The sequence below is a fragment of the Liolophura sinensis genome, chromosome 12 (genome assembly GCF_032854445.1).
Source record: "Liolophura sinensis isolate JHLJ2023 chromosome 12, CUHK_Ljap_v2, whole genome shotgun sequence".
NCBI classification, from domain to species: domain Eukaryota; kingdom Metazoa; phylum Mollusca; class Polyplacophora; order Chitonida; family Chitonidae; genus Liolophura; species Liolophura sinensis.
Window position 1 is genome coordinate 13,808,839 of NC_088306.1, and position 16,704 is coordinate 13,825,542.

Sequence of the window (16,704 nt, forward strand, 5' to 3'; positions counted from 1 at the left end):
AAAAATCCATTCATACAGTAGCCTCAAAGGAATCTAGTTTTCAGGCAGTTCTTACCAGGGAAATGTTCAAGGAATGTAATTGCATAATACTAAACAATCAAATGCTATGACCTACGAGAAATACATCCCTGCTCAAAAAAAAAAAAAACATTTCCAGGAGTCTGTCTAGTAAAGTGGGTGTACTAATTTGCGCAAGGTTACTGCTTTTTTGCAGCGGAAAAAATCTTCCGCGTCAATACATCACTGTGACAAAGAAATTCATCCGCTATGTTTGTATACATGGATCCAGTTCTATAATCTAAACTATAAATTGGCTTTCTATGCTTTCTTTCCTTTTTAGGGAATCACACAGTACGACATTGAATGTGCGCAGAAGTATGGAAAGATGTATGGGTGAGTCCTCTTCCATCTAATCTTCGTCCCTTTTCCTTACCCCATCCTTTTCCCGTCCCGTCCCGTCTTTGTGGGCATAGCAACAATCCGTCACTTCGTTTATAGTTGAATCAGTCAGATTATTTGTGGATGGCACGAGGAACCGCCGCTGAATAAGACGGCCAAAGCCGTACACCCTCCCTGTGCTTATCAGGCCCCTGACCAATGAGGTAACGTGTACGAACTCAACCCGTGCCGAATCGGCTGTGGCTATAAGTCAGGAGGGTTCTGTTAGGTACATCGCTTGAGGTGGCTTATTCTGAGCAATAAGATTTCCGCCTCCCATAAACCTGACCGACTTGATATAAGTTAAAAGTTCTTGATGGCTTACGGCCTGGGATTCTCCTTTGATAGCTTAAGTCAAATATAGCGAGCTGGCCCTTGAAAATTTTAAGTTTGTTCCGTGTATACAGTTCTTTATTTTACAGAAACCGATGAATGTGAGCGTTTTGCAAAATTTACTTTCATTATTTTACATGTTCAAAATAACCAGCGATTGATATGGAAATAGAACCAGTTTGTATATTTAAATGATAAGACTATACCAGGCAAATGTATATATGCATCCATAAAGCATGCCAGATAAAGTTTGGAAAGGAAAGCTTTTTATTCTTGTAATGTTGTATAACTGAGATATCACAGTTTAAGTTAAGCAAAACTGTGCACATTGAGAAAAGCGAAAGTACCGCCATGCTATTAGTTTTAACCAATGAGACAAGAGTTATTTCTGTAACGGGTGAACACAACTATTCCCTCGACATGACTTGAACCTATTTCTGCCTTTTAGCTTTATGAGCCTGTTGTACGCGACGTCGTATTTCGAATTTCTCTAATATGGCGCCTCCCACGATTCCGTAAGGATTCCAGATCAAAAGTTAATTTGGCTCAGTTGGTTAGCGCTCTAGGTAGCGTCATGACCCAGGGGCCTGTCACCAATGCGGTCGCTGTGAGCTCATGGTGACTTCCTCTCCGGCGTGTACATGTATATGAGGGATCTCGCCCATCATGATATAGATATGGATTACTGGCCAATGTTTGCTAGTGTATGGGACATATATACGTGTACGTGTATATGAGGGATCTCCCTCATCATGATATAGATGCGGATTACTGGCCAACGTTTGCTACTCTATGGGACATACATACGTGTACGTGTATATGATGGATCTCGCCCATCATGATATAGATGGGGATTACTGGCCAACGTTCGCTGAATGTATGGGACATGTATTCGTGTACGTTTATGTGAGGGATCTCCCCCATCGTGGTATAGATGGGTATTACCGACCAACGTTGGCTGACTGTATGGGACATGTATACACGTACGTGTATATGAGGGATTTCCTCCATGATATAGATGGGGATTACCGGCCAACGTTTGCGCACTGTATGTGGCATGTATACGTGTACGTGTCTATGAGGGATCCTCCATCATGATATAGATGGTGATTACTGGCCAGCGTTTGTTGACCGTACGGGACATGTGTACGTGTCTCTGAGTGATCTCCATCATGATATAGATGTGGATTACTGGTCAGCGTTTGTTGACCGTACGGGACATGTGTACGTGTCTCTGAGTGATCTCCATCATGATATAGATGTGGATTACTGGCCAACGTTTGCTACTTTATGGGACATGTGTACGTGTCTATTAGGGATCTCTTCCGTCCTGATATAGATTGGGTTTACTGGCCAATAACTGGTGGTTGATGACTTTTCCAGGTGGAATTAGTGGTTATTGTAGCGGTTATAAAATGTTATGGTGTCGAGAAAATTACATGCACAGTTGGAATAAAACAATAACCCAGGTATACTGACAAGAGGTTGAATTTCACCGGTTTCGTTTGACAATTTTTCATCTATCATACTCTCATTGCTGCCCTTGATTCACTTTCCATGCTGTATAAACGTTTTTAACATCTCGCCTCTTAATTTGTTTCAGCGATTGGGTCGGCAGCCTGTATTCCATTGTTACCACGGATGCTGACATTATTCGAGAAGTGTTCGTTAAGGAATTCAAATCTTTCCCAAATTCTAAGTTTGTAAGTATTACTCTGAAATATTTATTTGTTTATTTATTTTTGTTGTGTAACGCGACACATAATTTTTCACTTATGCAATGATGGTAAGTATTATGGGTGAATGAAACCACTGTCATTTGGAAATACTCTTGAGTAATTTGTTAGTAAATAGACAAGGGAAATGCTTTTATTCATAATTGATTTATTAATTTTAACATAACAACATTCAAACAAACATTACCACAGTGCTTACAAAACACTGAATACATGAATTAATGGGTGAAATGAGGTTTAATGCTACAGTTGCAATTACAGTCAACCTTGTGAAACAAAACCTTGAATGAATGCTTACGGTCCATCGCCTCATCGGCGGTGTGTACTTTTTTGCCTTCTTTGCTGCGTACGGCTTCCTACCTCTGCCTGTTTTTACTGCATGTATACTCAACACAAATATAAACGCACGAAGCAATTTTTGTACAATTTTGCACAACCGTGCAGAGGTTAAGCAATGCCCTTAACATATACAGAATGTCTTACTTTGCAGCAATTTAAGTCTCCTCATGACATACAGCGAAACGCATTGCCGTTCATCTACGACTACCCTCACTGGAAGGCTGTCAGAAGTATTGTTACACCTACGTTCAGCTCCGGAAAACTCAAGCAGGTAAGACGGACGTTTCTGTGCAGGATGTTTTTTTAAGGATACATGAAAAGGAACTCTAAAACAAGGGTCATTGTTCTGTGCCGAACAAAGAAAATTATGCCTAAAAATTTTGTCCAAAATTTTAATTTTTGCAGGTATTTTTATACCTGTTAATTACCACATTATATGCACATTTTCCGTCGATGGCCTGTTTTGTTTCGGAAATTACGTCATTTTGATTTTCGCTGTGATTTCCTCTAGTAAACTACGCCTTCTTTCATAACTACGTTCAGAAATGGATTCTTATGCCATTTTTAGTTGTTCCAAAAACAGAGATCATTCGGGGCGTCAGCTTCTTCGCATTTCTAAATCATTTGACATTTCGACAAGAATGGACAAGGAAAACGGAGCGATCCATGTTTTCCCCAAGTGACAGCATCATAATGCTCAGAGCAGTCATTGTCAAATTCCTCTATTAAATGATCATAGATTATTGATTGAAACTGATATTGTTGTATGTTGAATGACATGTCTTCCTTGTTGTGCAAGATTACGTTGGTCTTTGATCAGTGGCTGTCGGCCCAGCATGTACATGTTTATACAGTATGAACAAGCTGACATACAGTGAGACACAGCATGCCTTCTCCGCGCCAGCTTAGTGCTCTCACCCAACCCTGCCCGGCCCTGCCGGGTTCCCATTCGGTCCCCCCCCCCCCACACACACCCCTTCTGCCTGCTCTCTCCCCCCACCCCCCACTGAGTTCTTAAAACAGGGATCTTTGTTCCCGACTGACCGCTGGGCCTTAAGACAGCTGTACTTTGAAGCCATTTTTACCCGCAAAGCGAAACTTTGTACTGTTTAATACACATCCTAATAGGCATATAAGAAACAAAACCAAAGCGTTTCGTGTATCCTTTAAACCCCTTGCCCCCCCCCCCCCCCCCTCTTCAAAAGAAGAAAGAAAGTCTAAATGGGCAGAAAGGCCATTGGAAACTTTGTTTCCTACAGATATGTTTTGTCACATTTTAAAAGGTTTGTTTCCACTGAATTAGATACACTGAGTTAAATGTTTGAATTCTTGTGGAGAAGTTATGGGCCATACATTATTACCGGTGATGTATACCCGGGTGGCACATATCTTTTTTCTTTCTTCATGTTCAACCACAGAACCACAGGCGAATGTTTTGAGAGCATTTTGGGCATCTTACTTGAGGGCAAAAAAACCCATGCCAACACTGACAACTCTGTTTAGAGTGGGAAAATCTTCTTGCGAATCCAGAGTACCTAAACACCAGCTTCATAAAGTCCGCATTAGAACTGATACATTTAACTATCATAAAAATCTTAAAAGGTACATGAAAACGCGCAGTTTTCAGCTGTCTTTTTGCATTTCTACATTTCTTTACATTTAATATCTGCATTGACAACTTGGCGCCTCAAGACGTCTGAGGAAAATCAACTAGGCGGTTTAGTTAGCGCCACTTCCTTTCTAGCTTCATTTTTGAATAGAGGCTTATGTGAATGATTATATGAAAGCTTGGTATTCTGTACACTTTAAAGAGGTTTAACGTTATCTGCTGTAATATTTTAGTTATTTACCTGTCCATGAAAACTGGTGAAATGCCACAAAAAACACGATAGAAGCTACATCTTGAGCCTGGATCATTTGTAATTTCAAAATTATTAGGAATTATTTGATTAATTAGTTATTTATTAAACGTAATTTTAAAAAAAATCGGACAACTTTGTTTCAAACATCAAGCGGATATCTTTGAACATCATTTGTAGAGATAGTTAATTCAGTGTAACCACATTTAAGCTGTGAACCGTTTTTTGTTACTTCAGATGTCAGGTTTCATGGTTGATTCCATTGACCACGTGATGAAGAATGTCTTAAAGGCTGCCGATGAAGGAAGAACGATGGAGATGAAGGAGTAAGATTTATTTATTTATTTACTTATTTGTTTATTTGTTTGTTTATTTGTTTGTTTATTTGTTTATTTATTTATTTATTTATTTATTTATTTATTTATTTATTTATTTATTTATTTCTGTGATTGGTGTTTTACGCCTTACTCACAAATATTCCACTTATACCACGATGGCCAGCATTATGGTTGGCGGGAAACCCACGACCATCCGCAGGTTGCAGACAGACCTTCGACCGGAGATGAAGCATGTTGGCGTGCTAACCCCCTCGGCCATGGAGGGCCACCGATACAGTAAAAAGATATTCTCGTTTGCATCTGGAAAATGTCAGTCAGCATAAGAAAAATGTAGCACATGGCTACAAAGTCGCAATTCTGGTCACCACAATGCGTTTGTCGAGGTATAGAATATTCCTCTCAAACGCGCCACGTCTGGGAAAATTGAGCAAAAACAACCAATTGACAAAAAAGCTTATAGAAGTGTCTGTATCAGTTATATATGTTGTTGCTTATGTTGCAGAATATACGGGTCCTACACAATGAAGGTTATCTCGGCGGCTGCATTTGGGCTTGATATTGACACACAAGACGAGCCCAACCATCCATTTATTCAGAATTCGACAAAGGCCATTTCTGAGATTCTAGGCCATCCAGTAACTGTCGTTGCAAGTAAGTCTTGATTATTAAGTTCAATGATGACGGTCTCACTTAAGTTTTCTCTGTAGAAACGTTTGCCATGCTCTGCGGTGGATGCCATAAAAAGCATGGTTTTACTAAATGCCAAAAGACGGGCATATTGGATTTTCGTGTGGCAGTTTTAACGGCAAGTTTTCGAAAGTAAGCTTTAAAGCCCACTTTCAGATTTTGACCTGGGTCTTGCCAGGCTCGCCTTGCTAAAGTTAACCTCTTCGTAGAGGCAAAATGCGCTTCACTACTACAAACAAATATGCGAAAAAAGAACACGAATAAAGTAAATAAACGCCGTACGGTAAATGACTTATATGGAACATGTAAGGTGCATGTCGCACGAACCCGCCTTGTCACTTGTTATGTCTTTATTTACACTCTAAGTCTCGCGCATCTCGTGATGTCATGATATTGATTGTTGTCTGCTGTTATAGGCATCTTCCCTGTATTGAAACCTTTGGCCTCACTGGTTGGTCTCGTCAGTCGACCAGGATCTTCAATACAGTACCTGGACTCCATACTGATATTGATTGTTGTCTGCTGTTATAGGCATTTCCCTGTATTGAAACCTTTGGTCTCACTGGTTGGTCTCGTCAGTCGACCAGGATCCTCAATACAGTACCTGGACTCCATACTGATATTGATTGTTGTCTGCTGTTATAGGCATCTTCCCTGTATTGAAACATTTGGCCTCACTGGTTGGTCTCGTCAGTCGACCAGGATCCTCAATACAGTACCTGGACTCCATACTGATATTGATTGTTGTCTGCTGTTATAGGCATCTTCCCTGTATTGAAACCTTTGGCCTCACTGGTTGGTCTCGTCAGTCGACCAGGATCTTCAATACAGTACCTGGACTCCATACTGACATCCACCATAAAGGACAGACGTGAAACTGGAAATTCAGGGGTAAGAGGAAAATCATAGGTCTTCAATGCGTTGTTTTTATATTAGTGTTTATTAAATGTTATAGTGAAATGACGAGTGACGAAATCAATTGTAATGAGCTTCACTGCAATTTTGAACTTAATTGTGTTTAAGTCATGGTCATTGTAATCTTAAGTTGCTTTTTGCGTAAGCAGTTAGAATAAAACCCAAACTACACTAAGTTGACAAGAGGCCGGATTTCTCTCTCCATGCTGTAGTCTTCTATATTTTACATACTGCGATGACAGACACACTGTATTTCGGTAGTACTTTGGAATAAAATCCATTTCTGTCTTGTGACACTCTGTATTCGAAGATGACATATTTTCGGTTAGTGTATAAATACGCCAATATTCATGAGGTGTTAAAAGTTTTAATTGTGGTTAATGCATACAACATTTGGCTAGAACTTCTATATGTCGTGACATAAATAGCTGTATCAAATACTGGGCTATTTGACGTTTCACGTTTACCATAGCCGCTTGCTACAAAACAAGTAACGTGGCCACGAGAAAAAAACAGCTTGTGTTGACACAGTCAGTGTGTAATTCTGTAATATATTTAAAGAATTACAGCTGTGTGAGTATGACCAGATCAGGGGCGATAGTGCGATAGCTGACAAATGGACTCTTATAACCGGTGAAATTCGGCTTCTTGTCAATTTACTTCAGTCAGGGTTTTATTCTAACTGTTCGTGTAAAAGAATAAATAGTAGCAAGTTACAGTCCCCCCCCCCCCCCAGCATCATGGATTAATTAGAATTAGGAAAAAATAATGCAGCGATGTTAAATGCAATTTATTAGACATCACTGATCTAGAATCACATCACATTTACCATACAATCACATTAAAACAATCCCCAAAAAAACAGGCGTCGGTGGGGGTGGGGGGTGCTAAGGCCACAGCAGAATCCTGGTTTATGCACCTATCTATATATATTATATATATTGTTACGACCCAAACTGTCTGTATTATAAAGAGATGGCTTGTTCGAAATACACGACAGTTTAGCCGCACAAAAAAGTAACCAAAACCAGCAGATTTTATTTTACAACAATTCATTACGTTTAACAAGAACAGATAACAAGACTTTTACAAATACTAAAGTACTTAAGTTTAACAACAAAGGATAGCAGTATCTATACAAATACTAAAGTACTTACATGTACAATGGTCTCAAGTCCACACGAACGCATATATTCCACAATGCGGAAAACCATACAGGCATAAATGCACAAATAAGAGGGAAAATCCACAGTATAACTGAGTATATGACGAAATATACACAAAATTCCACAGACAGGGTCCGTGTACTAATAAGCACTGTGTACACAAGAGCACAAATTAAATATACAAGTTCAGACTGAACAAGTGCTTGGTGGAGATATGATATAACAAAGCCAGAGGCTATAAAGACACCAAAATTCAGCACAAAAGGCCTACTAAGGTAACACACAGCGAAAGCATCCAAAACTCCCAATAATTCTCCTTTCTCCCCTTTTGACCTGCTTTCATACGTCTTATATAGCCTGGTGGAATTGTCTAGAATAAGAAAATTCCTGAACACTTGATGTAAACAAACAGGCACCGAAATGAGCGCATTCTGGAATATTCTAAGGTAGAGGCAGACAGCAGGCGCTGAACTCAGCGTATGTAAACAGTGGCAAGCTAAATGTAGAAACTGACGGCAGTCGTGCACATAACAATATATATATATATATATATATATATATATATATATATATATATATATATATATATATATGTATGCATGTTAATCACCTGTTATGTAATTGTATAGACATCGATCTTTATTTAGAGCAAAATGTGGAAGTTTTCCTCAAAAGTTATCTGTCTTCTAAACTAAATCTTATCACACAACGAAAACCAGTTAATTTATACCAAATATAGACTTCTTCACAAAACAAATCTAAATATTGCATTCGCCATGAGGCAAAATTAATGGTAGAGGTAATGATTGACATAATTGGCCAATATCCTAGCTCCGTCGTTTCATCGGAAATTTCTGTCGCGATGTGATTTTCATCTTCTTCATTTTTTTCTCCAGCGTAAAGACCTTCTTCAGCTGTTAATTGATGCTAAACTAGATGATAGCCAAGTCAACCTTCAGGATGCACCAAACGGAGGCATTGCCAAGCGAGGTATAAATTCATAGCTCATTTTTTCCCTGGGTGACCATTTAGTAATAGTAAACAAATTTATGCCATTTGGTATGTACAGCCACAGAACTACAAGAAACAATATATTCTGACTGAATAATGGTATGGATAATGGGTGAAAACATGATATGCTCAACTTCCAGTCAATAAAAGCATTCTAAAATTTGTCCCAAACCGTGAATGAACTTCTGCAGTGATTTTCGAAAAGCTCTTATTTTGTCTCGATAAGTTATCCCTTTTATAAATACTGCCAATGTGGCATTAAGGCATAATCATTCATCTAATTATCGCTTTATTGACAAATGGTGAATCAGTCTTCGGAAACACTGTCTTATTAGTAATTCGCTGTGGCATGTAAAATGAGCAATAAAAACCTGTGCGGTCACTGGTTCGAATCCTGATGTCGCTGCTGCGGTTTCATCACTTGCCTGGCGCATAGCGTTAACCTTAATTCTTCAGCTATTTCAACCACCTCCGCAACTAATATACTGAAACATTCTGAAAAATAGCTTGGATATAGAGGACTAATCTGCACAGTTCTATGAAGCTCGCATTTTTAGTGACACAAACAAATCAATTTTGGCATCATTTCCATGATAAATATATGCAGAAATTCCACTGAAAAAAATCACAGTGGTTGAAATGGTAGAAGATTTATAGTAAACCCAGTTACCTCCACCCACAAGTCTAAAATCAAAAGTTAATTCGTGCATTGTTAACATCAATACAGTGAATGAAATAAACTGAAGCTCTTGCATCCTGCTCATGTTACTCAGATCTCAGCGATATTGAGATACGAGCCCAAGCCATCGTCTTCATGTTGGCCGGATACGAAACAACGGCTACTACTCTGTCGTTCATGTCGTACCTGCTAGCTAACCATCCGGACATCCAGAGACGACTGTGTAAGGAAATTGACGACGTCTTGGAAGGGGTAAGACAAATTATTAAGTATAGTTTTGTATTTGTTCTAACAGTTATCTTCAGGGGTATACTGATGTTAACATCTGCGTCATCATCCGTGTCTTTATTTTATTTTCCCAACAATGTAATATTATTAATCTTCATTCAGCCAGTCTTATCAATCTTCATTCAGCCAATCTCATCAATCTTCATTCAGCCATCGGTGCTATCAATACTGTACTTGTCTCTTTGTCGTTAACGTTGTCATAGTGTCTTCGTCGTTAAGGACTAGATAAACCATGTTCGTCCATGATCATCCGCATTGCCTTCATTGTTTGGTGATATTCATCCTCATATATATCCCCATAAAATTAACTGTTATCTATTTTATGAACATTATCTCCTCAGTAAATATTAATGTGTTAAGAACAATAACAATTGTCATATCTGAAAAACCCATCTACTTCTACTAATATATTTCGTTTCGTTTGAATTTCAGAAAACACCTGACTATGACAACATCCAGCAATTGCCCTATTTAGAAATGTGCTTGCACGAGAGCATGAGACTTTTCCCGCCGATTTTGAGGTACGTGCCCACTGTATGATTCGTTACTGTTTATTTATTTGATTGTTGTTTGACGCCACACTCATGATTTCTCTTTTCACATATACGATGACTGTCAAATTTATGAGTGCATGGAGAAAATCCCCGGTGTAAACCACCGACCTTAGGCAAGTTTCTTACAAACTTCCCTACCTGCGATGAAGACATATTCACACTATATGAGTAGACGATATTCACACTATATGTCTTTAACAAACGTCAGACTGCGCAGACTCTCATTCGAGCGTCGTTGACCGCTCATTGTCAGCTACGCCACAGGTACAGAGATAGAGAGAAAATGTACAAATTCCCTGCCCAAGACCGGGATTGAACCCGTATACCGTACGTCCTTGCAACTGAAAAGCAAGCACCTTTAACACCCGGACAATACCCGCTTTCCCATTACTCTCAGTCAAGTTGTATTCGTTAAGAGGAAATGCCACATTTATTCCTGAGTCAAAGGTCAAGGTCCGTATGATTTTGACAACATTCTATTTCTTAAACAACTGTAACTAGCTTTAACCAGCATAAGAATGATCTCTATCTATATTTTGCTACATTCGTCTTTACACGAGGTCATTTATGTTTATAATTATTGACAGGCTGATAAACAAGATATCTCTTGAATTTTCAAGCAATTTTCATGAAACTTGTAGTGCACGTAAACCTGTCCTTATAGAACCCTTGCATTGTGCTTGTTTTGTTTTTTTTTTAATGTTTTTGGGCCTTCATTTGTAACCATTACCCTTTAAAAACTTTTATCTCATGATTGCATGTAGTCAGCTGTATGAAACTTCTGTTACATTTGCATGTAGGCATTGCGAAAAAACCTTTACTTTGGACGATTTTTGCAAGGTCATTGGCGTCATCAAGTTATATTTTGGGATGGGATTGTAAAACGATAGCCTTAAATAGTCTTAAAGGAAAAACCTGTAAAAATCGAAGTAGTCATCACAAAACAGACCACTTAAAACTGCATAAATGTACTTTCATTTATTTTTTTTACATTTTTGTGAAGAGAGTTAAAGGCGTTCAAACATTTGACTTCGAGATTGGGCTTTATGTACCAAACCATCAGTGTTTAGGAACTCGGACGTCACATGAAGTTTTCCCAACTCTAATCACGATACTGAATGTTGGAATAACTCTTTTTTACTCATGAGTAAAAGATTACTGAAATAATATTCCCCAAAATTCCTTCTTTCTTGTGAATATCCGGAAAAATGGTGATGTGATGTCAGAGTTCCTAGATACCGTCAGTATGGCTAATAAAAAGCCCACCATAATATTCAAATTTTTGAATGCTTTTCAATACTTTTAAACAAATCTGAAAAAAATAAATGAAAGTATTTTTACCGTTGTGCCTCAATTATATTATTTATACTTAAAAATTATATTAAATATTTTCCGTTGTCTATAAGATGAACCTTACTTCAAAGCAACTTTAAAGCACATGTTATCAATCTTATATTACATGTACACCGTGAGGAAGAACCCTTTGTGTTTTTTTTATTGATTTCGTTGGGATAGAGTCTCACCTTTATTGTAAACACTGTATTTCATAGAAGATACTGTGGCTGTTTTTTAAATCCATGGGTCAATAAAGTTATACTTTGTACCCGACTAGTAAACACGATACTGTGAAGGTCTATAAGCAGTGTTCGTCAAACTTCACCACACCTGCAGCTACTCAAGCAGAAGAACCGTATTGTCTTTCATTGATATTTAACTGTTATTTCACTGGAGCCCTTAACCTCCATCTCTTGCAAAACTGTGCATATCGTCGAGGGCTGTTTACCGACTTACTCATTTTTTGTGGCACCAGATTGATTGTTGTTTTACAGCGTATTTAATAACCCTGTTGTTTGTAATTACGCAATGCATACAGGAATTTGTACACCGGTATGTAGAGGGAAAACGACAAGGGCACCGAGCTGTTGCAGAACAAGCTCAACAATGGGCTTTCGATTTCATGCTCTTATTAATAATTTTCTAATTGCTTCAGATATAAAATTCGGAAATTCTGAATTGCCCTCTCTATTATTATGGCCTCCCTAACAGCCAAGCCACAACCAGTCCGCAGGACTATACTGTAAATGGGTTCACTTTTCAGACTAAGCCGAGGAGCTGAGGAGGACATCTGCATTAAGGGTCACTTTCTACCCAAGGGTACCGGGATTTCTGTGCCCGTGTACGTTCTTCACAGAGACCCCGAATATTGGCCCAACCCTGACAAGTTTGATCCCGAGAGGTAGGAGCAAATCTGGTTGTTGTCGACGTTTTAAAGGAACCAGTAGAGATAGAAGCCTTTTAAATGCGAGTGGCAACATACGCGTTGCATCTTCTATACAGGGTGTTTCAAAAAATTGGACACACACATCCATGCATTCTTACTACTCATATATATTAGAGACTGTTCGTGTTTTCAGCTAACATTATAATATCAATCTCCACTGAGCAGAGTTTCGTAATCTGGTGACGTGTGTTACTTCACCAAACATTCTCATGACAATTCACTTACACGATTACGCATGGCGTGTCTCTGATTATATCGCATGTGTTGTTCTGTAGATATCTCTTCCATCAAGGCCAGTCACATTTGTGATTTCACTTACAGATTCTCCCTACAGAATCGGGACAAGAACCACCCTTTTGCTCTCATTCCCTTCAGCGCCGGACCGCGAAACTGCGTTGGGAAAAGGATGGCTTTAGTGGCGGCAAAGATTGCCATGGCAACGGTCCTGCAAAGAGTCAGTTTTGAAATCACTGCTGAAACTCAGGTATGCAAAGTGAAATAGTGATTCTGTCCGTCTGAAAGTGCCTTTTAAGTTTTAATTTAGTGCTTTTTTACTTCTTACATTTCGTGAATCTGAAATTGCTCCGGATTCTCCGGATTAATCCATCCGAAAACCCGACGTCTGTCGGTGAAATAATACACGAATGACATAATTAACTAAATAAATAGTTTTCTTTTCTGACCATAAACGTGGAGGTGTTGCTTAACCTCACGCCTTGGCGTGACTGATTTCAGATTTGGCAATTACCAAAAATAACGAAATTCGCGAATGTCGTTTTCCTACCAGCTTGAAGTAGAGTTTTGTCAACCTTGCCTACCCACACCGTCTCTGTGGTATACATGTACTGTGTATGATATTTAGTGTTGTCAGCATGATGTCTGATTGAGGAAGCATGATGTTTGGTGTCATCAGGATGATGTTTGAGTGAGGGAGCATGATGTTTGGTGTCCTCGGATTGATGTTTGAATGAGGCAGCATGATATTGGGTGTCCTCAGAATGATATCTGAGCGAGGAAGCATGGTGTCCTTAGCTAGGCTGTGCCCTTTACACAACCTGTAAACGACTAATACAATAGAGCAGACGTTAAACCCGTAGAAATAAAGCAAACGAGCAAATATTTTCTTAGAAGCCAGCTAATCTTTAAAGTAAATGTAAACTATCTGGGTCAAAGCGGCCTGAAAAGCTTTTTTCAGTTATTATTTGTTTATTTATTTTTGTGTAGAATTTTATAAGTGTTGTACGATGTGCCGTCACATTTCCTTCTTCATAAAAAATTCTCTTATTTGTTTACGCAACATTTGGAATATACTAGTAGTTATTTTCTGTAATATCACCTCTGAACTATTCTGTAAAGCCATCTGTGCACTATTCTGTAAGGCCATCTGTGAGCTATTCTGTAAAACCATCTGTGAACCATTATGTAAAGAAATCCCTGAACTAATCAGTAAAATCATCTCTGAGGAATTATCTTTGGGTCTTTCTAAGAAGCTTTATTGGATTTTACAGCTTTCTGATGCCCTTCAGTCGAGGCACAAATTATATTTGACATTATATACATTGGAGTGTTTGTAGTTTAGGTAGTCAATAATTTAACCATTAATATGACGTATTTAGGTCAGAAAGAAAATTTCTCAAGAAAGACGTTTGCTTCTGTAATTTAATGTCTGGGATATGACACATCTCGCCATAGACACTTTCTGTCATGGATGTGTGTCGCGATCTCCCCCCAAAGCCACGATCAAGGCGTTTTGTACCCTTTGTGAAGGGATGTTACTTCGATAACACAACAGAAAGTCACATTCTAGATTGCCTGGAAACTACTGATAGCGAGTTCATAGAACTAGAATGGGTGGCAAGAAATTCACATCGTATATGATCAAAAGGTTTTTCTTTTTTTTTTGTCATTGTAGATCCCTGTCAAACTTCAAAAGGACAGCTTCATATGCACGGCTGAGAATGGTATTCATTTGCGTGTGCGCAGGCGAAGCCCCATGACGTCACCTTAATATGACAGTCGAAGAGGCGGGGAGATACTGAGATAAAGAATAAAAAGAGCAATGCAAACCCTGGATATAGATATTTCACATTTTCGAAACACCCCTTTGGAGGAAGTGGAACATGTATAGCCCATGTTGTTTATGTTAGACCTGCATGTCCTGTTAATTGGACCGAGGTCATTTGACTCATACCACTTTATTAAAATGCTGTTTTTGCATTGTAGTCTTGCAATGTGTCAGGAAAATGCCCACTGTGACTGGTTTGTTACTACAAAACGCGTAGCGGATATTTACGTTGTAACAAACGCCGTGAAACTATCTCAGATGTAAAAAACATCTGGAATGCTTATAGGACGAAAATGATGCATATCAGCTGAATAGTAAAACCTTTGCAATGTACAACTACTGTAATGTGTGCGGTGAAACTATCTGTTATATACAGCATGAATGGCTTTGCTGCATGGAACGCTGACATGTCATGTGACTTTGGTGAAATTGATATCACACGTGACAGACAGTATTCTGTAACACTGAGGTAAAACAACACCCTGTAATACAATATGTACAAAGTGCGCGTACAATAAGTAACAAGGATGTTTGTGACAACTAAGAGGTGTCTAAGATTTAGATATATTGGATTGTTTTTGCTCAATACATTGTAAAAAAAAACATCTGTTTAATTGACAGAACTGTTGAATGATGGCAGACAAGCCTATGTTATTGCTACAAAACATTATTTCGTATGTAATGAGTATTTTGAGTATTATTCCTGGTATTCCCTTTTGCCTAATGGAGTATTGGGCAGCCCACAACATAACAACATGCTGCAGTAACAATATCTATTCCATTATCCCTCAGTATGCGTGACATTATTTCAGATTAAACAGATTGGTTTTATTTTCAAAACACATGCCAATTGGACTTAGATGTTTCTACAGTGCAAAGTGATCTGAAGGTGAACAACTGTATGCTTCTGGCAATGGGCACGATGAAAGCCTGCATGTAGTAAATATTACATATGTATATATGAACATACTAGGAACTGTGTTTTAGTCTCTTCTCAACGTGAAATAAACACGTTTTTTAAATACATGTCAGACACTGAGTCTTCGTGAATCTGAAATTATTTGCTGGGCATCTAATGAATCATTTCATTAAATAATAATTATTAGAAGGCCGGGACCTGACCTTGTACCTTATTAGACGTACTGTCTTTCCATAGCTAGGACACCGGATGTACTGGTTTTGACCCGGCCTTCTAAGAATGCCTTTAGTTATGGGAAAGATTGCCATGGCAACGGTTCTCCAAAAACTAAATTTTCAAGTCATTGCCAAAACTCCGTTATGTAAAGTGGATTGTGTTTTACATCCGCCTGAAAGTGCCCTTTACACGTAAAATTGGTTTTACGCCTTGCTCAAGAATATTTCACTTATACGACGGCGGCCAGCATTATGGATGGAGGAAACCGAGGAAGCACGGAGTAAACCCACGACCATCCGCAGGTTGCTGACAGACCTGCCCACGTACTGCCAGGGAGGAAGCCAGCATGAGCTGGACTTGAACGCACAGCGACCGCCCTGGTGGGAGGCTCCTGGGTCATTGTTCCGCGCTGGCGTACTCCCCTCGGCCATGGAGGCCCTCACGGGTTTTCACACGTTTGATAAAACCTGGGGCCGTTCGACAGAGCATAAAATTGATGAAGTCGAATGGTTTGTCGTGATGTGTCAGGGTATGAAACAGATTGGTTCTTTGCTGTAGTTGTTTATAATATATATGATATCCATTGTCAAACCAATATGGTGTGTATTTTCTGTGCGTCACATGCAAACTTCAATATTTAAAATGAGAATTTAGAATTATCCTGGAATCTTCAAATTGCAATTTTGACTACCTCAAAAACTTGTCAAGATAAATCTGTCAGAATTCCAACCACAGTTGCCAAAACTTTAGCACTCTGACCAGGTTTTTTATTCGGACTTACATGTAAGTCAAAAATGGCATTGTGGAAATGACACCAGCAGCACTTGTGACAGAAGACATTATGCTTGGACGTCAGAAATTACGTGTACATAGAGCCTCA

General features: G+C 38.9%; 1 protein-coding gene across 1 annotated transcript; it reads left to right on the top strand.

Annotated features, from left to right (window-relative positions):
• The first annotated feature begins 385 nt into the window (after positions 1-385).
• Positions 386-15,634, top strand: LOC135479721 (cytochrome P450 3A24-like). Its single transcript, XM_064759623.1, has 13 exons — positions 386-393; positions 2,375-2,474; positions 2,998-3,117; positions 4,943-5,031; positions 5,546-5,694; positions 6,147-6,254; positions 6,491-6,621; positions 8,708-8,801; positions 9,596-9,753; positions 10,222-10,310; positions 12,442-12,579; positions 12,946-13,108; positions 14,537-15,634. Exons 1-13 carry the CDS (start codon positions 386-388, stop codon positions 14,630-14,632), a joined length of 1,443 nt encoding a protein of 480 aa, XP_064615693.1. The 3' UTR covers positions 14,633-15,634.
• The last annotated feature ends 1,070 nt before the right edge of the window (positions 15,635-16,704 follow it).